The sequence below is a fragment of the Neovison vison genome, chromosome 5 (assembly GCF_020171115.1).
Source record: "Neovison vison isolate M4711 chromosome 5, ASM_NN_V1, whole genome shotgun sequence".
NCBI classification, from domain to species: Eukaryota; Metazoa; Chordata; class Mammalia; order Carnivora; family Mustelidae; genus Neogale; species Neogale vison.
In genome coordinates this window covers 33,625,075-33,651,498 of record NC_058095.1, presented here as the reverse complement: position 1 = coordinate 33,651,498, position 26,424 = coordinate 33,625,075, and the positions used below count along the sequence as shown (strand labels likewise).

Here is a 26,424-nt window from a genome sequence, read left to right as displayed (position 1 = left end):
TGAAGGTGCTTAGCTCTTGAGGAAAACACTCTGACCCAGAGAGTGAAATTAACCTCCTAGAAGAAGGATCCTTCATGAAATAGTCTCTTTTGTAGTATCCATTGGGCAGTTGGGAAAGCATGAAGTCTCCTTTACCATCTACTTCCTGTTGCATTCCAGCCTTGTTCCCTTTTTCAGAAATAGCATGTTATCTACTATGTAGCCAAAGAACAGCACTCTGAGCCTCTGCCCTGTGACTTCCTGACCCTCCTCTCTTATAAATATGAGGGCAGAGCTGGGATCCCAGACAGTCAGAGAGCAGAGAGCCAGAAGTCCTCAGCTCTGCCTGCTACTGGGAAGATGAAGGTCTTCGTGGGTGTTCTCCCCTTCCTCATTCTTGCTACTGCCCTTGGATCCCAGGTCCAGGTCCCTCGTGGTGAGTTCAGTGAACCTTGTCACTTGTGACAAGGTCCACGGGGAGAAGACACAGGACAACTTGTCCTCCTGAGATAGTTCCCTGTCCCAGACAGGGATATGAATTTGGCACTTGCTTTAAAAGCAGCAGCGATTGGCTATAGACCTCTCTTTCTGCAGGCTTTGGTCCCTGGGGAAAACTGTACAAAGGACTGGTCCCCCCTGGGGAAAGAACTCTCTCCCTTTTCATGACCAGAATTATTTGATGCCTTCTCTTAGCTGACATAGGACTGTTAAGTGCTAAATCAAAAGAACTATAGTAAAATTGTAAATTTGCAGGAAGAAGCATAGAATTCTACAATGTTCGTGTAAAACTCTCATTTTGGAGAGGAAATGGAACAAGGCGGGAAAGTGCCTCAACCAAGCCCAGCTAACCGCTCTATTTATTTAACAAACAAATACCTCGTACTTCCTATGTGCAGGCAGGCACTGTTCTGTCTTACGGACTTAATACATTAGACCCTCCTAACAGCCCTGTGGGGTAGACTGTCAGCAACTTGTATAGTTTTGCATATTAGATTATTCTCATTTTACAAATGAGAAAAACTTAGACAACTTGCTCAAGATCATACAGATATTAAGTGGTGTAATGAGGATGGGAGCTGGTTAGGAAGCTGCTATGGAAAGGCAAGGCCACTGAAGAATTTATTTTGCAAGCCCCACACACATCTTTGCAAGCATATCAAGTATACACATATGCCTCCTTAAATAGAATTCATGCGTAACTCTACAAGAAATGATCTAAAAGTTTAGTTGCATTTGCCTAATTAGCATAATACAGGTCCGTAATCCCTTTTCCAAAACTTCAGGGCTGGATGTGTTTTGGAATGCAGAAATATTCAGTTTTTATTTGTTTTAAGATTCTATTTATTTATTTGACAGAAAGGGATACATCGAGAAAGGGAACACAAGCAGGGGAGTGGGAGTGGGGGATGCAGGCTCCCCATTGAGCAAGGAGCTCAATGCGGGGCTTGATCCCGGGACCCTGGGATCATGACCTGAGCCAAAGGCAGACGCTTAATGACTGAGCCACCCAGGCGGCCCTCAATTTTTATAAAAGGTAACACAATATGATCCAGCAGGTCCACTCTGGATATACACCCAAAAGAACTGAAAGCAGGCACATGAAGAGATATGTGTAAGCCCATGCTAATCATAGCATGACTCACAATAGCCAAAAGGCAAGAGCCACCCAAGTGTCCACCAATAAATGAGTAGATTTTTTTTAAAGGGGGCATATACACACAACATATTATTCAGCCTTAAAAAGGAAGGAAATTCTGACACGTGCTACAAAACGGATGAATATTGAAGACGTTATGTTAGGCGAGATCAACCAGTAACCAAAGGACAAACACTGCATCATTCCAACCCTATGAGGCACTTAAAGTCCTCGAATTCAGGGACAGAAAGAAGAATGGTGGTGGCCTGGGGGGTTGGGGGAGGGGAAAACGAGAGTTATTGCTTAACAGGTACAGTTTTCCATTTTGTAAGATGAAAAACGTTCTGTGGATGGTTGTGGTGATTGTTGCACAATATGTGAATGGGCTTCGTTCTACTGAGCCACATGCTTTTAAACATGCTTACAGTTGTGTTTATTATGTCTATTTTACATTTTCAAGAAAATAAATGACATTTTTTAAAAGGTAACACATTCCTGGATATTACTTAACATTGCTTACAGGGTCTGAGAAGTGTACTTCAATCAAACAAGGTAGTTTTTCTGCAGCAAACACAAGTAATCATACTACTGGGATAAATTAATGATTGTGAAAAAAGCCACGCGTCACTTTGGGTGACATTGTGCCACCAGATGGGTTAATGAAACATTCTTCTGTTTCCTGAGCCCTTGTGGATTCCAGAAATGTACAGAAAGTATTGTGGTGTGTATCACATTATGTACCCATTCAAATGACTGGTGCATTTTGCTTTCTGTATTTCAAAGTCGATCAGATGGTGTCATGTCCCAAACAGTTTCAAGAGTTCCCTGAAGCATCCCCGGGCCCTGAGAGAGAAAAGGGGTCTGGAGAGAGACCTAGAACCCAAACAGGTGTCCAGTGGTCCAGCATGAAACCAGTGGAGACACCGAGACAAGGCTGACTCAGTGATTTCTCTCCCTCCTTATCTGTTTCTCCCAAATAGAACCCGTGGTGGCGAAACTCCGACAAGAACCCTCAATAAGTATGCACATTAACGGTATGTGTTCTATTATAATGTATGTTTAAAAGCAGCAGCTACACAGATCTGCTCAATAGCTTCCAAACACCTCATGTACAGGGCGGGGGTGAGGGACAGGTGGGGAGGGTCCTGAAGGTGGTGAAGAGGACAGGAATAAGCCCTTAAAGTAAGCTCTGTCGCCCCCAGCTGTCTCTAGAGTTGGCTCTCCTCGGGGCAGAGGTGCTCACTGACGCCCCCTGCAGGCCTCAGACGCTCCCTCTTCTATCAGAAATGGTCTTGGGCCTGTATTGGCCCTGCCTGGGTGCCCTCAGACCCATAGCTCAGCCCTGAGGAGAGTGAAGCAAGTGCAGACAGAGGAGGAGAACATCCCTCTGGAGTCCTGTGCCTTCTCACCCTCCCTGGCACTTTGGAGGAAAGGGGGGAAGGATCTAGTCTTTTTTAAAAAGAGACCCAGTCCTTAAACGTGTCTTTCTCCCGTTGCCGCAGGTTTACACCGTCCTGCTGATTGCTGCTCCAGCTACACACAACGAATTCGATGTGCAAACATGAAAGATTTTTTTAAAACAAGCAGTTCTTGCTCCCGGCCAGGTGTCATGTAAGTGCCAAGCTCACTAGCCATGTCTTGGGAGGGGAGGACCTGATGGAGGGTGTCTAGAACTAAAGTCCTACGCTCTGGATCCTTCCAGGTCCCAGGAGGCTTATGTCCTCAATAGGGTCCTGCAGGGCATCAGATAAGAGATGCTCCCAGGGAAGAGGGGAACTGGGAGCAGATGGAGGGCACAGAAGAAAGGCTGCCGGAGGAAAGGCCCATGAGTCACTTAGGAAGTCTTGGAGGCTGAGGGAGGGTCTCAGAGAGGAGGTGTCCTGAGCCCCTGCTGCAGAGAAGGAAAAAAACAGGCTGGTCCGAGTGGGAGATCCCAGGGCCAGGGAGGGTGGGGGTCTCCATCCCCATTTGCTGAACGCTCCTTAGTCTGTAATCTTTCTCCGCCTTCACCCCAGCTTCCTCACCAAGAAGGAGCGGCGTATCTGTGCTGACCCCCATGTCTTGGAAGTTCAGAATTGCATGAGGTCCCTGAATAACCTAATGATGCTGACGGGAGAAAGAGGAGGCTTTCTTGAGAAGAAATGGTACTAGGGGCCAGCTACCCCACATCCACTTGTCTTGCCCCAACTCCCTCCTGGGATTTTCTTGGCCTGAATTATTTTTCAAAAAGCAACAACTACCATTCTTTCTGTTCTGGTTATAAAAGCCATGCATGAATAAAGGGTATCTGATATAACTTTCCTTGAGCTTTAGGAGGAAAAAGAAACTATAGGAATTGCTGAAATTTGGATTCTATGGGTTTTTTTCAAAAGATAAATCATAACAGAATTTTGTAAAAGCTAAACACATTCAAACTCATTCAAACATAGATTGAACCTGTGTCAAAAATGTACTTAGCCCATTCAAAAAGGGAACCATAAAATAGAGTCAAAGATTATCTGAGGAACAGAGATTTATATAGTTAATTGGGGATGGCATTCTGAAATGTTAAGTCAGAGAAAAAGAGATTAATATCCTATTGAAAAAGAATACTGTAACTCTGGGGATTATCTTTTCTTTTTTCTTTTCTTCTCTTTTTTCTTTTTAAGGGGGGGGAAATAGGGGCAGAGGGAGAGGGAGAGAATCTTAAGCACATCCAGTGCAGAGCCCAACACGGCACTCAATCACACGACCCTGAAGTCATGACCCTGAGATCATGACCTGAGCCGAAATCAAGAGTTAGATATGCTTAAACAACTGAGCCACCCAGGTGGCCCTGGGGAGTCTCTTTTCTACTGGACAAAAATCATTTACATCTATGCTAGATAAAAAATTTGCAAGTGAACATAATTTCACAAAGTCAGGAGTCCATCAGTAGTAAATAGAACACCACTGGAGAGGACGTTCCCCCTACAGGAACCCTGGGGTGGGCTTTTCAGACAATCTTCCAGATGACATTGGAAGACCTGCCTGCAGTCATCCTTCTGCCTTATTTCCACATTTTGGATATTTTCTCTCAACAGATATAACCTCCCCTCTTTAAAGTTAAGGGACATTAAGAAAAACATTTAAAGTTGGACTGAACATGGGTGGTGAGATCGAGCCCTGCATCGGGCCCCACACTCAGCACGGAGTCTGCATGAGGGCCTCCCTCTCCCTCTGCCCCTCCTCCACTGAGTGTTTTCTCCCTCTAATAAATAAATAAATCTTAAAAAAAAAGTTGGAGTGAATATCAATTTTACATTCATATCTATTCAAGCATGTATGTTTATATTTGTATTTAGTAAATCTTGGTCAACTGTCTCAAAATTCAGAAGAAAGCACTGAAATTCTAAATGACAAAAAAATTTTAAATTCAAAACAAATTTAAAACCTATCTTGCTTCTTGAGTGATTTGTCCTAAAGAGTTATAAGGAAAAAAACTGATTACCAAATATTTTTCATAATAATAAATACTATTAGAAGAAGAAACCTGAGACAATGATGAAAGGTGTGAATTATTTCAGCTCTAAATGGGTGAAATACACATCCACACTATGTCTCATCTTCCCTCTCTACTAAAAATAGCTAATCTCTGGAGTGACTACAGTGTAGAAAAGCTTCTTTCGGGGTGCCTGGGTGGCTCATTGGGTTAAAACCTCTGCCTTCGGCTCAGGTCATGATCCCAGGGTCCTGGGATCGAGTCCTGCATCAGGCTCTCTGCTCAGCGGGAATCCTGCTTCTTCCTCTCTCTCTCTGCCGGCCTCTCTGCCTACTTGTGATCTCTGTCTGTTAAATAAATAAATAAAATCTTTTAAAAAAAAAAAAAGCTTCTTTCGCGCCATCATTTGGGAGTAGGGGGTGGACAGCAGATGACTGGGGATTAGGAGGTAGAGCACAGATGTACACAGGTTAGCCCAGTATTCCAGGTAGTTATTATGAAGGTTGTCCTAGGAAGAACCTCACTTAGAGATACCCTTTTAGGAGGTGCAGGTAAAAAAGGTAGGCGGGCTAGCTGGCAGACCTCTGCCTTGGTAAATTTCATTCCTTTGGGGATTCCTCTCTTTTTTCTCAGCAGAAGTTCCCTGGTTGTGAATCCAGATTATGAGGATGGAGGCCCTGGCCCTGGTGGGTGACGAAGGAGGAGGGGCGGAATTGGTCTGACTTCCACTGAGGTTGTCGGAGAACTTCGTTTCTAGGGGGAGGAGGTGGTGGGATTTCTTTCTTGTCTTTGACCAGAAGTTGTCCTGGGCACTGCCCAGCTCTCTCCTGGATCCATTGTCCTCTGTGGAAGACTCCCGAGGAGACAGCCTTCTTTACCTGGAGAACTGTCCTTGTAGCTTTGTCCTGGGGCAAACCCTACACCTGCCTGGCTTGAAGTGGGGACTAGCAAGATTGTACCTTCTTCTCCCATCACCACTGACTCTGATCTTTCTGGTACCCAGGGTGCTGCTGAGAAAATATTTTTTCAATGATCTCCTTTACCAATATGAGGAAACAGGTTTTTCAGCCTCCTAATCTTGTCATCAAGCTGACCCATGTCCTTTATCCAGAACAGAAATTTCTCATCTTACAGTCAGCTGATGTCATCTTTTCTGATTTCTCTGCTACTACAATTTTATTTTTGTTTTTGCATTTTTCCTGTCATTTCCATGGGATTTGGGGAGTTGAAAGAGGCAAACGTAGATGCTCAGGGTTCTGGCTTATAGTTTGAACCCACTTACGATCTCTCCTGTTGTTCTCATCCACTTCACTGTATTCTGTTGAATTCAGCAGCTCTGAGTTAACACCAGCCCGCTGAGAACTGAGTGACAGAAACGACAACTTTTGGCTTCTCCATAAAGATTTTGTCTTAGAGCCTAGGTGAAAATCTCAAAAAGTTGTTGGTTTGAAACTGTGCTAGACCCAAGGGGAGGTTTGTGATTTCACTGGTTTCTCTGGCTGGCCAAGCTGTTAACTCAACAGAAGGAAAATGGAGAGCACAGACCACCGGAAACTTCTGGACAGTAGAGGACCAGGTCTCTCCTCGCCAAGGCTTTGGGTCATGACAAGAGCAGCTCAACAGAAATGGGGGGTGGACACTGAGACCTTCCTTTCTGACCAAGCATCTGTTCACTCATAGAAGGTCTTTGAGGTCATGGAGTGGACAATGGCTTGTTACATGTAGGTCAATTACACAATACATTACTCTATTTTCAAAGTTCCTCAAAAACCACACACTCATTTTTGCTTCCTTGCTCTCTGCAGTGCCTCTTCCACAAATGCCCCTCCTTTCAACTCTTCCTAGCAAAACTCAACCCAGCCTACAAGGTTTGACTTAGATGTAAAACCTTCCCTCGCTTCCCCAGCCAGAGCACCCACCTCCCTTTCTCTGGAACCCTGAAACAGACATGTACTATCTTTACTCAAACAACGACAGGGGTGACTTTATATTGCATGTTGTGGTAGTCAAGATACAGAGAAGATTGAAAATAAGAATAAAATATGACCTCTGTGTGCCAGAATCATATACATAATTCCAAGTTATTATGCAATGCTGGATTAAAGTGATGAGGTTGTTTATATGAGGAGCAACCAGCTGGGGCCTTACACCTCCCAGGCCCCATGCGGGCCACCCAAAGGTTGAAGCTGACCCTTTGAACAGTGCAGGGTTTGGGGCACTGACCTCGATGCAGCTGAAAATCCAAGTATAACTGTCTAAAAACTTAACGACCAATAGCCTACTATTGCCAAAACCTCACTGATAACATAGTCGACTCATACATATTTCATATGTTATATGTATTATATACTATATTCTTATAATAAGGTAAACTAGAGAAAAGAAAACATTATTAAGAAAACCATCAGGCAGGGACGCCTGGGTGGTTCAATTGGTTCGGCATCTGCCTTCGGCTCGGGTCATGATCCTGGGGTCCCAGGATGGAGTCCTTCATCGGGCTTCCTGCTCAGCGAGGAGCCTGCTTCTCCCTCTGTCTGCCACTCCCCCAGCTTATGCTCTCTCTCTCTTTCTCTGACAAATAAATAAAATCTTTTTTAAAATGAAAAGAAAAAAATCATCAGAAAATACATATACAGTATTTATGTATTTTTTTAAAATCCACATGTAAATAGACTGGCAAAGTTCAAGTCCATGTTTTTCAAGGGTGAACTCAATATTGAAGCACAGCAATTAGGAAGTGTACTACAGAGCTGAAACTTTAGTATGCATAAGAATCACCTGAGGGCACTCTTCCAAGCTTGGTCCCTGGTAGGCATGGTCCGTGAGTAAGGAAATCAGTGAGAACTTAACCACCAGAGAAATGTGAAGAAATACCAGGAAATACCAAGAAAAGAAAATCCAAGTATAACTGTCTAAGTATATCTTAGCCACCTCTCAGAGAAAGCTGAGGGACTCTGAGATAATACAAAAAAAGCAGAAGGTAGCTAATGAGAAGTCTATGCAGACGAGAGAAAAATGATGACTATTTGGAAAAATCTGGGTGCTACTGCCAACTAGGTATATCATAAGTTCAATGGTCAAAATTTTGTGCAGTGAACAGTCATATGTTATATCCTTATAAAACTAGTTTAAACTTTACCTTTCAACCTAACTTAGTGTAATGTTTCAGAAACATTCTTTGAAGAATAAAACAATAACCATGCATGTAGGGGGGAAAAAAAAGAATTACCTAGAAGGCTTGTGGATCCTATCCCCAGAAATTCTAATTCAGTAGGACTGAGTGGAGCCCCCCAAAATCTGAATATCTAACAAGTTCCCAGGTATTGTTGGTGCTACAGGGTGGAATGAAAATTTGAAGAAAAATTCTCACTTTTGACTTTTCATATTAGCATTGTTTGCAACTTTTATAAAAAAGCCCATGTTTCTTTTTTTCTTAATATTTTATTTATTTATTTGACAGACAGAGATCACAAGTAGGCAGAGAGGCAGGCAGAGAGAGAGGGGAGGAAGCAGGCTCCCCGCCGAACAGAGAGCCCGATGCGGGGCTTGATCCCAGAACCCTGGGACCATGACCCGAGCCGAAGGCAGAGGCTTTAACCCACTGAGCCACCCAGGCGCCCTCCATGTTTCTTTAGTAACCAAAAAATAATTTCAAAGAATTGAGAAAATAAATCTTTGTGGTCTTCTTAAGAACAAACAACAAAATGAGCCAATTCTTGACTTGTGCTGATATTTGATTTTTTATGATGAAGCTTATCAGAGCTGTTTAATTACAAAATAAATATGCAGTTGAAGAAATTTTAAACATGGCTAAATAAGTCTGACAACCAATTTTGTTTTTATTTATTTATTTTATTTTATTTATTTATTTGACACAGAGAGAGAGAGAGATCACAAGTAGACAGAGAGGCAGGCACAGAGAGAGAGAGAGAGAGAGAGAGAGAAGCAGGCTCCCTGCTGAGCAGAGAGCCCAATGCGGGGCTCGATCCCAGGACCCTGGGATCATGACCTGAGCCAAAGGCAGAGGCTTTAACCCACTGAGCCACCCAGGCACCCCCAATTTTCAGTTTTTAAAAGCAAAAATCTTGGGGGGCACCTGTCTGGCTCAGTTGGTAGAGTGAGCAGCTTTTGATCTTGGGGTTGTTAGTTTAAGCCTCAGGTCAGGTATAAATTACTTTAAAATTTTTCTTAATCTTTTTGAAAAACTTTTTTTAAGTAAAAATCTTGGGAGTTGTGCAAAATATCTATAAAAATTGTCTAAAACTTCATTTTTTAAAAAAACGGGTACACCTGGGTGGCTCAGTTGGCTAAACAGCCAACTCTTGATTTCCACTCGAGTCATGATCTTAGGGTCCTGGGGTTCTGTGCCTGGCATGGAAACTACTTGAGATTCTGTCTCTCCTTCTCCCTCTGCCCCTCCCCACCATGCCCCCCTCCTCTCTTTCAAATAAATAAATCTTTAAAAAATAAAACAAGGGGTGGCTGTGTGGCTCAGTGTGCCTCAGCCTTCGGCTCAGGTCATGGTCCCAGGGTCCTGGGATCGGGCCCAGCATCAGGCTCCCAGAGAGCCTGCTTTCCCCTCTCTCTGCCTGCCTCTCTGCCTACTTGTGATCTCTGACAAATAAATAAATAAAATCTTTTTAAAAATAAATTTAAAAAATAATAAATAAATAAATAAAAATAAAAAATAAAAAACTTTGAAGAGCTGTGCAGAAATCAAGGCATAAAACAGCAAATGTAAACATCTATATTTTTACTCTTTTACTTTTAGAGTTACAGTGAAGATTTTAAAATATATAGCTTATTCTCTTCCTTTTTTCTCCCCTTCATTTATTCATTCTCTTGGTGTGAACCAGAGGGCTCACCTGAGGACTCAGCTAGGACAGGGGCAGAGGGCATGATCCCCATGGTTGAGGCCAGTGTGACTGGGACTGAAGATACAGCCAGTATGGCCAGAGGATTTGGTATATGCAGAGGACATTGCAAAGAGGTAGACATATTGAGGTTAATGGGAGCCAGATTCCTCACTGTTAAAGCAGAGAGGGAAACACACAGAAAGGGGAGATTAAAACCAACCTTGTGGTCTTCACTTGGAATTAAATGTATTGGTATAAATTTTAGGTTTTCTTATAGCTAGACTAATGATATAAAAATTGCTACAAATGTGTGAGATTGATATAATAGAAATAATATAATAGAATAATATATTAACATATAATAGAATAATATTATATATTATATAGAATATATAAAGAATAATATAATAGAAATAGATATAAATTTATATACACATTTACACATATATGCTTCAATATATTTCCTAGTTTCCTGTCCACTAAGAGTTCAGACCTAAGAGCTATGCCCTTCCTATAAGCAATGAGCCCCTAGGGACCCAGATTTCTCAAAAGCATCCTTTACTAATGGGATCCAGGACTCACTGGAGATATGGTTGATTCCCAGAGGTGGGGCAAAGCATAAGATGAGCCTTGGGTCATGGTTTTCTGCCAAAAAGTTTTAAAAAAAAAGAAAAGTATGTCAGAAATTTTAAAATCTTCTAGAGAATGGGGTGGTAGTGCTGGGAGCCCCACAGGCAGGAGGCCATTACTCACAGTGCGAGTGCCCACCACACCTTAACAGCAGCAGTAGTGGGAGATCCCCCATCATCACAACCCCTGCACTGAGGCAACCACCGTTGCTCTCTCTGCTCTGAGAGACAAAGAGCAGAGACAACAATTTGACAAAGACAACAATGGCATCATCCCAACAAAGGAACTTGGAACTGTCATGAGGTCCCTGGGTCAGAACCCAACAGAAGTCCAGTGGCAAGATCTGATCAATGAGGTGGGTGCTGATGGTAATGGCACCATTGACTAACCAGAATTTTTTGCTATGTTGGCTAGAAAAATAAAAGATGCAGACAGTAATAAGAAATTCATGAAACACTCCCAGTCTTTGACAAGTATGGCACTGGTTACATCCGTGTAGCAAAACTACCTCATATCACAACAAACTTGGCAGAAGAAGTCAATGAAAAGATCAGAGAACCAGATATTGATGGAGATGGACAAGTCGACTATGAAGAATTCATATAGAGGATGACTGCAAAATGAAGACCTACTTTCAACTCCTTTTTCCTCCCTCTGGAAGAATCCAATTGAATATTTTACTTATCTCTTGCAAAAAAAAAATTTTTCACTTACTCATTCTGTTTCTCTTTTTTTTTTTTAAGATTTTATTTATTTATTTGACAGAGAGAAATCACAAGTAGGCAGAGAGGCAGGCAGAGAGAGAGAGAGGGAAGCAGGCTCCCTGCTGAGCAGAGAGCCCGATGTGGGACTCGATCCCAGGACTCCGAGATCATGACCTGAGCTGAAGGCAGCGGCTTAACCCACTGAGCCACCCAGGCTGAATGTCAAAGCTACCTTAGGTCCACACACACAAAATCTGCACCTATCGGTGGTGGTCCTATCCTTTAAAGATCAAGCTGTCGTCAGTTTTACAGTATAAATACTTGTACTACCTTAATGGTCAAGAAGAATTTAGTGGACTCCTTGCAGTTCTGTTTGCTCATGATTAATATACTGTCTGGGCTGACCAGTTTTTCTTGCATGTTGCCTGATAATTGAACCCTGTCAGACATTTGTGTTAAAAATGATAAGGGCACCTAGATGGCTCAGTGTGCTAAGCCTCTGCCTTCCACTGGGGTCATGATCTCAGGGTCCTGGGATCCAATCAGGCTCTCTGCTCAGCAGGGAGCTTGCTTCTCCCACCCCTCTGCCTGCCTACTTGTGATCTCTGTCAAATAAATAAATAAAATCTTTTTTAAAAAATGACAAATGAAAAAAAATTTAAAACCTATTCAAATGGATTCTAGTTCAATTTGTTCGTATAAATTATCAGGGCTGGTTTACTGAAAACAAACATTTAAAATTGGTTTTCCTCACAATGTTGTGCAGAAAAATGGGTGAAGGATTAACTGTCTAGACATAGCCCCACTTAGCAGAATGGTCCTCTTGTACTTCCGTGTGTCCTGACCTATGGTGATGATGGCACTCATCCTGGTGGCATACTGCATGTGTTGGCTTAACGTTGTCCTTGTTGTACTAGAGAAAAATAGGTGTCAGGATGTCACCATTCGCACACAAAGTTTTAAAAAGGAAGGGACCATCTTCGGACTCTGTTTTTAAAACCCTTCTGAACCATGACTTGGAGACAGCAGCATAGGCTATGGTTGTGGACTCTACACAACCATCAACATTGCTGTTCAAAAAACTACAATTTATGTCTATGCCAAGTTGTAAATGCTAGCCTTTTTTTCCAATACAAAGACCATTAACTTAAAAAAAAATCTAGTGAGAGGAAAAACCTGGAAAACAAACAAACAAACACAAACAGAAGTTCCTTCCCCCTTGCAAAAAAAAAAATTCTCATACTCTCAAGGTAGAATTCTATACCTAGCAAAAATATCCATCAAGTATGAGGGATGAGTAATGACTTCTTCAGACAAGCAGGAACTCCGAAAATATATGTCCTACACACTCTTTCTGTACACTTTTTTAAATTTTTAATCAATGTGTGTGTTGCTTTGGAAAACATTTTTAATATTTTTAAAATAAGTTCCACATACTTAACCAGTGGGCAACAGAACATTTAAGGTCTCCATGTTGCTACCAAATTCTATTCATCCCACTGTATTGCAATTTTCATTTGCTCTTTTGAGTCCCTCCTTAAGCTATGAGTCCTCTGAGGTCAGGGTCATCTTCGTTCACACCTTCTGAGCATAGTCCAGTTCCTGGCATTTGATATTGTGGCAAAGAAGTGATGTAGTCATTAAACCCATTCCATTGTCCTCCTGAGCACACAGATGATCTATATTTTCCATATTTTCATCATTAAGTTGGAGCCAGGTGACTTCATTCTGGCCATGGAGTGTAAGTGAAACTCGTTTATGTCATTTCTAGGACTGGTACATGAAAATCTCCCAGCTCTCTTCTGTCTCTCCACTTTGTAGCAAACTTGGAGGTCTTGTGTTAAAACTGGGGGAAATCACAGATAGAAGCCTTAGCCCCTGAACAGGCACATGAACAGTCCTTCCCAACACACACACCATCATCCCACTGCTCACAAACATTGGACTGTAAGTTGAGCAAGAAATAAGCCTTCATTTAATTAATCCCCTGAGATTTAGGGATTGTTTATTATAGCAATTAGCATATACAGACTAAGGTAGATAGGAACTTAATAATTTCTTAGAAAATAAAGGGATTTCCTGTAAGTCTCCTAGCAACAACTTGGCTGGGAGGCTAAGTCTCCAGGAAAACACAGTAAACACTGTTTCCTTCCAACTCATGTTCTCTCCCAAAAACAACTTATTTCCTTAGATTGTTCCTAATGGCGATTGTTATTTGATTTGGAGAGTTTAGGGAGCATTGTTATCAAGGATAACAAATACAGAACACGTATGGCTATCTTGGCACCCCAGCATGTTTCCTGTGGGGTATACATCCTTCGACCAGCTCAATTTATTTATTCATGATTCTTCTAAAACACTTGTTTATAAATCACCTGCTACATGCTAGGCCCTGTGTGAATGGGCAAAGATAAAGAACAGGGGCTCCCTGCCCTGATGAGTCCAGTCAAGGAAAAAGGATATGAACAGCCTTCTAACCAGAGCAGCAAGCAAAACAGGCCAAGGGCCCCCAACAAGAAGAGCACAGTAAAGGCCACTGGACTGAGGTGGATCTCTTCTGCATCCCAGTCATCCTGTAAAAATGAGCAAGTCCCTGGTCCTTCCTGGCCCCAATTCCTCCTCCATAAATAGCCAGTTTAGACTAATCTAAGGATGGCAATACATAGCCTATGAGCTGCACCCTAATGGGAACCACATGTTAGTCACAGCACTCCCTTTCAGGCATGTGGATATAGCTTCAGAATGGTGTCCAATGCAGAACTCTGGTCCACTCCTAATCAATGAAGCCTACTAGCCATCCCTGAACAAGGAGTTTTTTAGGTACCCATCAAGCTTCTCTGTAACAGAAGTCAGAAACCAGGAGAAGGTCCCAAAGGGATCCACCTGAGCTCAGAAAGGGCTCAGACTAAAGGCTTTGCAGAAAAGCCACACTAGCCAAGACACTTTCAGTGACAGCTTAGTGGGGATGGGAGAGTCCCACGTTTCTCCAGGGCATAGTAGTTAAGAACACAGACTTGGGAACTAGCCTGCCCGGGTTTGAACCCTGATTCCTCTTATCAACTGTCAAAGCTTGGGCAAGTTATTTATGCTTTCTGTGCTTCAGTTTACTCAACTGATGATTTAAAGATTAAATGGGCTAATATTCATAAAACATTTGGGACAGTGGCTAGTGCACATAGCTGTTATGTAATGTTTGTTAATTATCTACGGAGCATCGTGGTGAGAAGACTGGGAGCTGGAGGTTCTGCTTAAGTGATTAAGCGAGGGGTTCCTAGCCCAGATTAGTAAGACCAGACTTGGGGGGTTCCAAGCCTCATCCTGCTATCCCAAATCCTCTCTGATCTCTAGAGGAAGAGATCCTGAATCTCCCCACATGGCCTCATTCCAGGCCCAGAAGTGGAATTGGATGCAAGTGACCTCCCAGCCTTGAGATCTTGGACAAAGTACGCAACAGTACCCCCAGGCCCTGTGCTGTGGCCTCCACCAAAAGAAGAGCTTATACCAAAGGAGTTAAATTTATTCCCACTAGGGATGGAAGGCAATCTCCTCCCTGAAATCTTGGCTCTCCAGGCTTCCCTTGCTCCACCCTCAACAACGTGCAGGATATGAATTTGCTGAGGCATCGCTACTCCCTACTTCCTTTGTCATCTTAGTTCTGTCATTTTAAAAAATATTTTGCCTGGATGATCATTTCTCAACACCTCCTCAGCCCAGAAGCCTCCAAAATCCCTACCAGGTCAGCTCTCCCCCTGCAGCAGCTCCCTGACAAGAGGATAAAGGTCTCCCCCACCAGGAGGATGAAAGTCTCCATGGTAGCCATCTCCCTCTTCCTCATCCTCCTCATCACCTGCGCTGTGGGGAGAAAGCCTGAACGGTCCTCACGTGAGTGCAACACCTCGTCTTCCTTCCAACCCGGTCCCCCTGGGGAAAGAAGTAGGAGTAAGGTTGCTGGGGATATAAGGAGGAGGGGTACTAGAAGGAGGTCTGGGGTCTTCTGAAACCGGTTTCATCCTCACCTTCCAGGACCAGCCCCCCTTCCCTCCAAGGCCATGGAGTGAGCCTGTCTCACTACTCCTTCAGTCCATCTCTCTCTGCCATTAGGTAAAAGTGGCCCACCCCATTTGGGGGACATTATCCCTAGGGAGATAGAGGAGGATTTGGGGAGACCCTTAAGGCCACTTGTCTGCCTGCCTCTTGAGATGGGGGCCACCTGGTTCCAGAGTCAGCCCCACCCCACGAGAGCAGCCTCAGTTAGGTGTGGGCTTAACATAACAGTGGGGGTCACACCTCGGCCCCCCCTTTCCCCAGCTTATTACTTGGGATGAGCTGCCTTCATACACAACCAAAACTATGCCTCACCCTTCAATTTTACCTTGTCTCGTTTTCAGAAACTGGGAGGAAACAGAGGAGGTTATGGAGATAAATCTGGTCTAACGTTAATGGGAATCTGGGCAGTTTGATTTGCCTCCCTGAGAAGGCATTTGGAGCTTCGAGGGATAGGGTGGGAGTGGCCTCAGGGACCAGCGGACCCCTTATCGCATTCTTCGGGGAGGGAGGATGCTGACTGGGTGAAAAGACAGGCCTTGCCCTCCCACCCCCACATGCGGCCGTCCCTGGTGACCACGATGCCACTGCTCGGACACTCCAGTTCTGTCCAGGCTGGTCACATAACGTGCACACCCCCATCACTCCACTGCATGACCACGGTGCCTCCTTTTCTCCAGGGCCCTCGGTCGGAAGTGCCCTTCCTGCTATCTCCATCAGTCAAGCTTGACTGAATGTATGATTGCCCCCCTCCCACACCTCCTAGAAGAGCCACGAAATTCCAGAATCAGAAAATGACTGGAAAGTTCATCTAATCCAGAGATGTTTAACATTTTTTAGACAGTGGAACATTTCTTCAAGCAAACTCTTGCTCAGAAATTTAGTATGTAAAACAGCAAAAAGAGCCAAAAGGGATACTACCCCCAAAACTTTACTCTTAAGTGCATCAGTATCTCTGAAACAGACCCCAAAGCCCCCAGACCCTCAGGGAGTAAAACCCCTCGGTGTAGAAACCACCAATCCAGTCCAACAACCTCATTGACAGGTGAGGAAACTAACCGGGGAATAAAGTTGCCATTGGCACAAAGCCAGCAAAGGCGAGGGGAGATTGGGACCTGGGTGTCCTGACTCCCTGTCCTCAGGCCTTCATGTCAGCTTCCTTCCCTCTTTGCAAGTCAGAGGTTCAGTGGGGACACAGGCAGAAGGGGCAGATTGGAAGGGCTGGGTCCACACTCCCAACTGGCATGTGTCCCTGTCCCCCATGGGGATTTCCTCCAAATATTCCTCCTGTGCCGAGCATCTGTGCGAGTCTGTTCCACAGGAATGGTGTGTGGTCACTGCGAAGATTTGGGTTTTGCTAATCTTCAGTCTGGAATTGAAGGTCGCCAGCCAGTCTTTCTAGGAGCGGTTGAAGAGCAGGAAGGAAGGTGGTTGCTGAGGCAGGAGGAGGGAAAGAGGAACGAATCTGCACAATCCCACGTTCGAGTTCAGCAGGGCCACCTCCTCCTTCCTTCCCTCTTCCACCCTGTGTTGTGCCGAAGCAGCCAGCAGGTCTGGCCTCTGACAAGGAGCCCAGGCCCAGCTTCCCTCCCTGCTTTCTCCTCAGGAGGACCTTACCACCCGGCCGAATGCTGCATCAGCTACATTGCCCAGGCCATCCCACGTCACCGGATCACAGATTATTATGAGACCAGCAGCCAGTGCTCCAAGCCTGGAGTTGTGTAAGTAGAACCCCCACACCCTACGGGGAGACAGGGAGCCTGCAAGGTGGGGGAGGGGGGAGGGAGGACGCAGAATGGAGACTCCCCAGGGGCACCTGGATGGCTCAGTGGGTTAAAGCCTCTGCCTTCAGCTCAGGTCATGATCCCAGGGTCCTGGGATCGAGCCCCGCATCGGGTTCTCTGCTCGGCAGTGAGCCTGCTTCCTCCTCTCTCTCTGCCTGCCTCTCTGCCTCCTTGTGAGTTCTCTCTCTGTCAAATAAATAAATAAAATCTTTAAAAAAAAAAAGAATGGAGACTCCCCAGATCGCCTCTCAGGGGCAGCAGCAGGCAGCAGAGGGGCAACCTGGGGGCTTTCTGGCCTAGCTGAGCCTGCAGGGAGCCAGGAGGAAGCAGACCCCATGGATGGGGAGGCAGCAGGGGTGGGGAAGGAAAGGCAGGAGGGCACTTCTAGGCACAGGGGGAGCACGGAGACTTGGTGGGTCTGGGAGCCCCGAGGGCTAGAGAGCAGGTCTCAGAGAGGAGCAAAGGAAGGAGCAACAGCCTAGGGGGGTGAGGTGTTTTCTAGGGAGGGCAAACCGGCTTTCACTTTCCAGCTGCTGGATGCCCTGTTGGCAACACTTCTTCCTTTTGTTTCACAGCTTCATCACCAAAAAGGGCCATTCCATATGTGCCAACCCCAGGGATGACTGGGCCCAGGACTACATCAAGGACCTGGAGGAGAAACGAGTGACCCAGAAGTAGTGGAGGAGGGCACAGCTGGCCATCTTAAAGAGAAGAGGCCATGACCCCCTTCCCAGCCCCAACTCCCAGCCCCAGCCGCCTGTCGGGAACTGCCTTGCCATGAATTAAAGACCTTGAATTCACACCCTCCCTGCCCTTGCTCAGTTCTATGGAATCTCCTCATTGGAGCCCAGCCAGGGTGGCACCCTCGGCATCAGGCTTCCCTCTGCAGAAGTGAGGTCTGCCCTGAATGCAAAAAACAGGTCAGGCCTGTGATGGGGGTGGTGGGAAGCTGAGGCCACCTTTACACAAATTATCGTGATGGTAACAAATACCATTGTCTTAGCACTTTCTATCCTCCTGTCTGCTAAGTAGCCTATGTGTATTATCTTATATAAAATGTATATTATCTTATATAAGCTAGATAAGTGTAAAGCTAAGAGCTATCACTTGATTTTTCCGGTAAATCTTCATAAAGCCTTCTTCATAGCAGCCAATCTTCAAATTCCTTCATTTTGTCCTGCTCCCAAGGCCCTTGTTCCCAGCCATCAGGGGTAAGAAAGATTTGGGGACATATGTTAATCCAACCCTTCCCCTCCACTTACATACATCAGGTTGTACTGTATTGTTAGGGCCATTTTTGTGTCCTCCACAAGGCCTAACAGAAAGCCTGGCCTATAGCAGGTGCTCAGGAAATGGATGGTTGGATAGATGGGAAGGGATGGGGCAGGAATCAAGAGGAGGCTGTGCTCCATGAATAACACCCAGCTGCCCCCAAAGTTTCTCATACCCATCTTCAGAATTCCAGGGGCAGTTCTGTGTACCCGGAGTAAGAACATGCCCAGGGTAGGCACTGTGGCCATGCTTCCCTAGCCACCGGCCTTCCAAGACGAGGGCCAACAGGAGGCTTGTATGCCAAAAGTACAACCAAGCTTCTCCAGACCTCCTTGCCTCCATAAACAGCACCCAAAGGAGTATCCCCCAGACATACCCTCACTACCCTCATAAAAAGCCACAGCTGCACCACCACTAACTGAACTTGAACCCAGCAGGACTAAATGCATTATACAAGCTTTCCCTATTTATGAGCAGTCATGCAAAACAGGAAGCCCCATAAGGGCCTCAATCTGGCCCTGCCTCCCTCTACTCTCATTTACTGAAACACTCCCCCTCAGCCTCCACAGCTTGCAGCCCATCAACAGCAAAAACTCCTGGATCTTCCATCTCTTCTCTGAATCTGCCTTCAACCCCAGGTATGGGGTCCTGAGGCAGTGTGAAGAGAGAAGATGCTGAGGGATAGGTCAGCCCTGGTTAAGGCCAGGGCTCAGAAGCTGGAAGTCTGGGACATAGAGGCAGGTTGTCAGGTGCAGGATGTTGGAGCGCCCTCTGCTGGCCATCATTGGTCACAGAGGAGGGGTGGGTGAACCCTTATCGCAGGTAGGCAGGAGGGATGGCCAGCTAGACCTAAAACTGGTTCAGAGTCCAAGGTCCAAAGAGTTAAAAAAAAAAAAATCAACAAGCCAAACACGTCAGCAATAAACGAGGATCCAAGGATCAACACATTGGTTTTCTCTATGTATTAGTAACATAATCTGTAACAGGAACAAGCATGAGCTCATCAGGTGTCCTTAGACTGGGAATGGGGGACATGGTTTTCGGAGGCCCAAACCCTACCCCTTGCCCCAGTCTGTGCACTCTCTAATCCTGCTTTATGGTCACCTTCCCAATGACGGATCTGGGGGGAACTGGGGTGGTTCCACCCTCCCCCCTCCCCCAAAATAAAGATGGGTGTCAAGTAAGGTGGAGAAATCACAAGGATCCGATTTTCAGAACTGCCTGCCTCCCACCTGTGTGACCTAGGAGAATTTCTTTGACTTCTCCAAGCCTCAGGGGCCTCATTTTTAAAACAGAGAATCTCTGCTTCACTACTGCAAGGATTAAATAAAAGAAGGCATACACCGTGGCCGACACCCAGCACACACGAACTACCTGCGCCCTTTCTCCAGTCCTCTCCTGCCACTGAACTTACATCTTACTAATTCACCTGTGCCAGGTCCCACCCCCCTCTTTCAGCAAACACGGAGGGAGGCACCGCCTCTCTCCCCCACCGGCTCTGAAGCAGTCAGAGTCCAGAGAGCCGTGAAGTCAGACTGGACGACCAGCCTTTCTCCCGAAGCTGAAGGGCCCCCCTGAAAGGATGAAGGTCTCCGGGGCTGCCCTCTTTCTCCTCATCCTCATCCTCACCATTCCTGCTTTGCACGGCCAGTCAAGTGAGTCCACCTGTCCTTGGAGGGCAGGAATGAGAGAGGGACACAGGGCAGCAGGCAGTGAGGTGATACCAAGAGCCCAGTCAGGTCTCTGCCATCAGCCACAGGGCCTCCCCCCTCCCACAGGCACACCTGCTGTTCACAAACTCTTCCCTTCACAAGCAGAGCTGGGCTGGGGTCCAGACCCCCGCTGGGGTCATCGCACAGTTTCAGGAAGCTGGGTCAAAGTCACGTCAGGGGTCCCAAGGATGGAGAACAGGAATGATCCTTTGAGGGAGCCAAGGACGTAACTGAAGAGATAATAAACGTGAGCAAGGAAAGAAGAGCAAGACAGGTGGACGAGAAAAGCAGCAGATGCTCTGGGAGAGTGGGACGAAAGGTGTTGGGGAGGCGGCTGTGCCCAGGAGTGGGGACTCTGAACCTAGACACTCCTTCGTTGCAGAGTCTGGCACAGATTTCTGGGACTATCATGGCCGCCAAAAGAAGGCCTAATGGGATGCCCAGGTGTGCAGTGCAAGGATTTCATGGCCTTATCCATATTCCTCAGCCAGGTCTGGGGAATGCACATAAAGTCCATAGAAAAAGTCCACATAGAAGAGAGGAGAAGCCCATAGGAAAGAGGAAAAGAGGACAGGGTGGAAAGCTTTTGGCGCCACGGGAGGCTTGGGACCTATGGAAAACAAGGTTTGTCTAGCCCACTTTCTACCCCTGACTCAACCACCATTTATAAAAAAGACCACATCCTACCTTCAAGTGCCCCAGCCCTTCTTTTCCCTCTGAGGCTACCCCGGGCACGTGGTCTGGCCGGACTCTGCCTGTATGAGCCCTCAGGGGAGCAAGGGCTCCACACCATGGAATTCCACACCATGGAATCTGCTCACACACTCTCAAAATGCCCCTGAACTCTGTAAACTTTGCTTTGAGTACTGGGGTCATGGACATCACTATGAGCAGAGCTGCAACTGGTGGGTGGCAGGAGGCAACCATGCCCTTGGGGAAGGTTGAATAGACCACTGCAATGGGTTCAGTTTTTCAAAAAGAGAAAATGGACCACCCAAAGCATGGATGGGCCAAATGGTACTCTCGCGATATTCCAGTCTTGGCCACCGGCTGGAAGCAAGGGGTCAGGCTGCAAAGGGTTTTGCACTCTGCGGTTTTGGGGGATGGGGGTTGTCTCTGCCTGCCATCCTCTGTGATATCCCGAACTGACGAGCAGCCAGAGCTCAAGGGAAACACAGTCCTAACAACCAACTGAGGCCAGCATCCTGTCAGCATCAAAGAGAGACGGGAAAGTGGCATTTCTAGGCAAGAAGAATGGTCATTCCTACCATCTGCTCTCAATTATAACAAACACTTGACAGACTTTCTATGTGCTATGCTCTGAATTAAGGGTTTTACCAGCATTTTCTCAACTAACCCTCACCCAGATCCTAGGATATAAGCATCTTTTTACCCTCGTTTCATAGATGAGGAGACCTAGAGAGATAAAACCTACCCATGATCCAAACCATTGAGTCAAGATTCCTATTCAAGATGTCTGACCCGAAGCCTAAATTCAAACACCTTTCTTCCCGCCCTAACTTCTCTGGCTCATTGCTCATCTCACCCTCCTCTTCTGGACATCAGCCCCTCTAATACCTCTGGATAGAGTCCACACTCCCCTCCCACAGCTCAGGTGTGTTGGTCATCCCCCACCCCAATTTCATCTCTCTTTATTATTATTATTATTATTATTATTTATTTGTTTGTTTATTTGAGAGAGAGAGCGTGAGTCAGGGTGGGGAAGGGCAGAAGGAAAGGGAGAAGCAGGCGCTCCACCGAGCAGGGAGCCTGACTGATGGGCTCCATCCAGGACCCCAGGATCATGACCTGAGCCAATGGCAGACGCTTAACCGACTGAGTCACCCAGGCACCCCAATTTCATCTCTTACGTCTTTCTTCTCACATTGCATTCCAGCCATCTGCAACTGCTCAGTGCTCCCCACACACACAGTTTCCCCCACCTTTGGACCTTCATACAACATTCTTTCTTCCAGACCCCACAACCCCTTTGTCTGTCTCAGTCCTGCTCAGCCTTCAAGAATCGAGCCAGGCCCCACATGCTATGGGACTTCTTCCGCAGCCACCCAGGCTGGGTTAGGTGTCCCTCATTCTGTTTCCAAAGCACCTTGCGCCAAATTCTGTTCTATCACAGACCATGTTCACTGTAGTATTTACCTCTTCAATTTCCCTTTTCACCCTGACTAGACTGGGAGATACTCAAGAGGTTGTGACTGTGGCTTCCTCATGCTTTTTGCCCCCTGAGAGGTTGGCATATAGTAGGAGCTCGATACATGTTTGCCAAACCAAGCCCTGATCCACCAGCAAAGGTGAATAACCAAGGCATTTGCACTCAATGAAGCTCAGTTCAGAGGCTGGAGGTTCTACATGTGTGTCCTCACCCCCCTTTTTTTAAAGACTTTATTTATTTGACACTCAGAGATCACAACTAGGCAGAGAGGCAAGCAGAGAGAGAGGAGGAAGCAGTATCTCCACGGAGCAGAGAGTCTGACGCGGGGCTCGATCCCAGGACCCTGCGATCATGACCCAAGCCCAATGCAGAGGCTTTAACCTACTGAACCACCCAGGCGCCCCTCCCCCCCCTTTTATCACTTTCTCTGTTACCCATCAAGCTATCATCAGCCCCTGCTAACAGATGGCTTTGCCATCAGAGGTGTGGAATGCAAGGGATGGGAGGTGAAGGCAGGCAACCATGGGCTCCCTTTACACATGCTTGGCTCAGCTTTCAATGTGATTCCCTCAGAAAGTCCTGAGTCGTTGAACAGTTCTCATACCTGCTGCCTGAAGCATCATGAGAAAGTAATGCCAAGGAAAATGGTGGTGGGATACAGAAGGGCCCTCAACTGCTACCTGCCGGCAATCATGTAAGCATTCCCTGCAGACACTTCCGTGGAGGGGAGGGGGGATCCTGGGGCGGGAAGGAGATGCACAGAGCCAGGAAGTCTCCATGAGCGAAGGAGCGGAGTCGTGATTCAGGACTCGGGCTTTGAATCTCACAGGCAGGCCGGGGTTTAATTCTTGACTTTGCCACATAGAGCTGTGTGAGCAGATAAATGGCAGCCGTCTTGGCTGAGCGGGGAACAGGCTGAAACAGGGATGATGAGGTCTAGAACCCAGACAGGGAGGCCTTCTGAGGGAACTCAGGTCGGGGAGGCCCGGGGAGGCCGTGAAGAGTAGGAGAGGAGCCCCATGCGAGCTAGGAATGGGAGAGTGTGGACGGGAACCCCCCCACCCCACTCTGTGACCACTGACCATCTACTTCTGCCTCCACAGCTTTGTCACCAAAAAGAACCGAGAGATCTGTGCCAACCCCCAAAACAAATGGGTCCAAGAGTACATCAGGGATCCCAATATACCTTTGCTGCCTCCCAGGAACTTGGCCCAGGCTAGAAGTGTTAGGCCATAGGAAGGCCACAACGCCACAGCTCTCCACGACCATCAGGCTTCAGTGGGAGTCCAGGTTCTGTAAAGAAAGGGGCAGGCCTGTGAAAATGTGGCATCTGGGGTGGGGGGCTGGCATGTGGGCTGAATGAGAAGCTAATTAAATGTACTTTAAACATGTTCTCAATCTCTGGAGGAAATGCCAAAGTTAAGGGAGACGGGGAGAAATGCATTCTTAATACACAGAAATACGTATTTCACATCCTTCTCATTCTTTCATCACCTCACCTCACCCCCCACACACACACACACCAGCCGTCCCAGATAATTATGCTCAGCTTCCAACCATCCGGAACCTCTCTGGCCTCTGACTCATTAACACCCACACAGAATTCTTGACTTTCCCTGTCCATCTTCATCCCTTTATTAGATCTCTTCTTCTTTTCTTCTAAAACACAGCACTTTTTTTTTAAAAAAAGCAGGTCAGAGTGGGAAACTTCACATTTTTGTAGTTTTTGTCCTTGTTGCAGAGGTTTTGCTAGATCCCCCAATATGCGGATATGTGGTCTTCCCCAGGCAGGGCCAGACCGGAGACAGAAGTAGGGATCTCAGCTCCCGGCTGAGCCACTGGCATGTGTCACACTGAATGTCTCCAGGGCTTACCCAGGCTGCAGGACTTGTCAGGGGCTTCATTCCTTCTTGAGGACAAATAATGTTGCACTGTGTATATGCACCCCATCACCCCTTCCTCCATCAGTGGGTGTCTCGGTATCCATGCCCCTTTCCTTCACATTAACCAGAGTTAGTGGATCTTGGTTTCTGTTACATGTACCCCAAGCATTTTAACTTGTATGGTTATCAATATCCAGCCAGGGGCTCAGAGACAGGTAAGGGTCTGAGGCTCTGACCTACATGCTTCCTGCCCTTGTCCCTCACAGGGAGCCTGTATTAGAACCTCCCGGAAGCTCCTGCTCCTTGATCTAGGGATTTCTCTCCACCTTTCTTGCTGTTGGAGCTGAGGAGTTAGCAGCTGAATGTGAGTAAAGCCTCCCTCTAGTAGCTCACAGCCCAGGGAGGCCAGAATCACTAACAAATACAACATAGTCAGGCCCAGGCCTTTGTTTCCAGAGGCCAACGTGGACATGGAGGGCTGGCAGGGCTTAGCCTGACACAGGAGCCAGGACAAGTTCAACATGTACACCCAAGGCAGCAGGAAGTTTCAAAGTCCTGAGCCAGCACCAGGGTCAAAGTCAGGGAACCAGAGTTCAAAGCCTAAATGACAGGATGGGGATGGGGTTGAAAACAGGAAGCACAGGCCAGGGCCTGACAAGCTGGAAAGGAAATGTTTATTCTCTCTCTCTTTCTCTCTCTCTCCCTCCCTCTGGGTCCATCAGAGTTCAGAGGTGAGATGTCAGTCTGAAAACCTAATTGAAAGTCTATATACAAAGTCAAAGTCCCATCCTAGCACATCATATAAAGCTTGCCAGAAACTCCTCTAACAGTTCAGCACTGGAAGTACTTTCCTTCAGAGCTTTCAATTGTTCTTAAAGAGGGCTGTTCCTAGTCTTTTCAAGGTACACGGATGCCTGGCTTTAAACACACACACACAAACACAAAGGACCCCCTCACTGGGGACACACAACAATCTGCCACCCCTGACCATCCTAAAGCAAAGACCTCACCCACATAAACCAACCAGCTCACATGACTGTCAGCCTTGTGGGATGGAGGTGGTTGATGGGGGCTAGGGGGGCGGCGGAGGGGGGTGGAAAATAAGGCCTGGAATAGGGGGGTCACTTTCACTGCTACGTCAGAGAAAGGCCTTTGTCTCAGGACAGGTGACGACCACACACAGCAACATGGGGAGACCAGTGGGTGAGACAGGAAGGCATGAACATGAGGAAGCGATTCTGGGTAGTACAAAGAAAATTCAAATGCGGTAAGAGGCCTGACCACATGTCCCCTCTCCGTGCATTCATTCACTGCCCCATGAGGATTTGGACCAGATGATGGATGTCCTAAGGCCAGCTTCGGCGGGGCCAGTAAGAAATGTTATTTGGCTCCAGAGCGGCCTTTGAAAATAAGCTGGGTGAACACGCCTTCTCACCACAAGAGGGGATATACATCGATGCGCGTATGTGAGTGACTAGTGGAGAGTCGTCAGCAGCCTGAACTAGGATTAGCAGGACAGGGTTGATGCAATGGTTTAAAAACATTGGCTCCAAATCAAGAAAGGCAAAATCTAGGCTCAAATCCCAACTCTGCCACTTACTGCGAGACCTTGAGCAACTACGAAATCCTCCAAGCCTCAGTTTTGACGTTTATAAAATAGGTCAAATAACAGGACCTACCTCCGGATGTGGAGAGGGTTAGGAGAATGCTTAGCACAGAGTATGTGCTCAGTAGATGAGCCTTATTATTCCATCATTTGACTTTCCTTTAAGACCATAGGATGTAGGACAGAAAGAAGCTTTCTCTCATTGTGAGATAAGGCAACCACTGTTCAGAGAAGGAAGAGCAACTTGCCCAAGGCCGCACTATGAGACATCAGCAGACCTGGCATTAGAAATGGGGGCTATATCTTAAACAGAAGAAGCTTCTGGTCTCCATGAGGCTGAGGACTGTGTGAGAATAGGGAAAACTAGATCCACCTCACAAAGAAAGCAATAGCTCAAGACCCGAGAGCCTCCTTTTCCATGATCTGGGACCCTGAAACCTTGACCTCCATGTGGCTATCCTGTGATTGTTGCCAAGAAGTTTTGAGGAAACAACGGGCAGACGCAGGGAGGGATGGTGCATCTCTCCAGAGCCTGGCGTTTACCTGTGATGGCCTTTTCCTCTTTGAGTCAAGTTTCCTCGTCTGCAAAATGGAGCTGACCCCTTACAAAGCTGTTGTGACAATCCCCAGCTACAGGGTCTGGCACAAGCACGATAATAAAATGGAAAATGTTACTCTCTTAATAGCC

The 26,424-nt window shown here is 46.5% G+C and overlaps 3 protein-coding genes and 2 pseudogenes across 3 annotated transcripts; all 5 read left to right on the top strand.

Annotated features, from left to right (window-relative positions):
* Positions 1 to 269: 269 nt before the first annotated feature.
* CCL15 (C-C motif chemokine ligand 15) lies at positions 270 to 3,916 on the top strand. The gene is made up of 4 exons (XM_044250496.1): positions 270 to 415; positions 2,596 to 2,649; positions 3,118 to 3,226; positions 3,631 to 3,916. The coding sequence occupies exons 1-4, from the start codon at positions 340 to 342 to the stop codon at positions 3,764 to 3,766; spliced, it is 375 nt and encodes a 124-aa protein (XP_044106431.1). The 5' UTR covers positions 270 to 339; the 3' UTR covers positions 3,767 to 3,916.
* A 3,973-nt stretch (positions 3,917 to 7,889) lies between these two features.
* On the top strand, positions 7,890 to 8,094 carry LOC122907683 (annotated as a pseudogene).
* A 2,756-nt stretch (positions 8,095 to 10,850) lies between these two features.
* On the top strand, positions 10,851 to 11,185 carry LOC122907682 (annotated as a pseudogene).
* Positions 11,186 to 14,878: 3,693 nt separating this feature from the next.
* CCL14 (C-C motif chemokine ligand 14) lies at positions 14,879 to 17,895 on the top strand. Its single transcript, XM_044250493.1, has 3 exons — positions 14,879 to 15,147; positions 16,916 to 17,030; positions 17,669 to 17,895. The coding sequence occupies exons 1-3, from the start codon at positions 14,949 to 14,951 to the stop codon at positions 17,769 to 17,771; spliced, it is 417 nt and encodes a 138-aa protein (XP_044106428.1). The 5' UTR covers positions 14,879 to 14,948; the 3' UTR covers positions 17,772 to 17,895.
* A 2,052-nt stretch (positions 17,896 to 19,947) lies between these two features.
* Positions 19,948 to 23,483, top strand: CCL16 (C-C motif chemokine ligand 16). The gene is made up of 3 exons (XM_044250494.1): positions 19,948 to 20,020; positions 22,821 to 22,941; positions 23,351 to 23,483. Exons 1-3 carry the CDS (start codon positions 19,948 to 19,950, stop codon positions 23,481 to 23,483), a joined length of 327 nt encoding a protein of 108 aa, XP_044106429.1.
* The last annotated feature ends 2,941 nt before the right edge of the window (positions 23,484 to 26,424 follow it).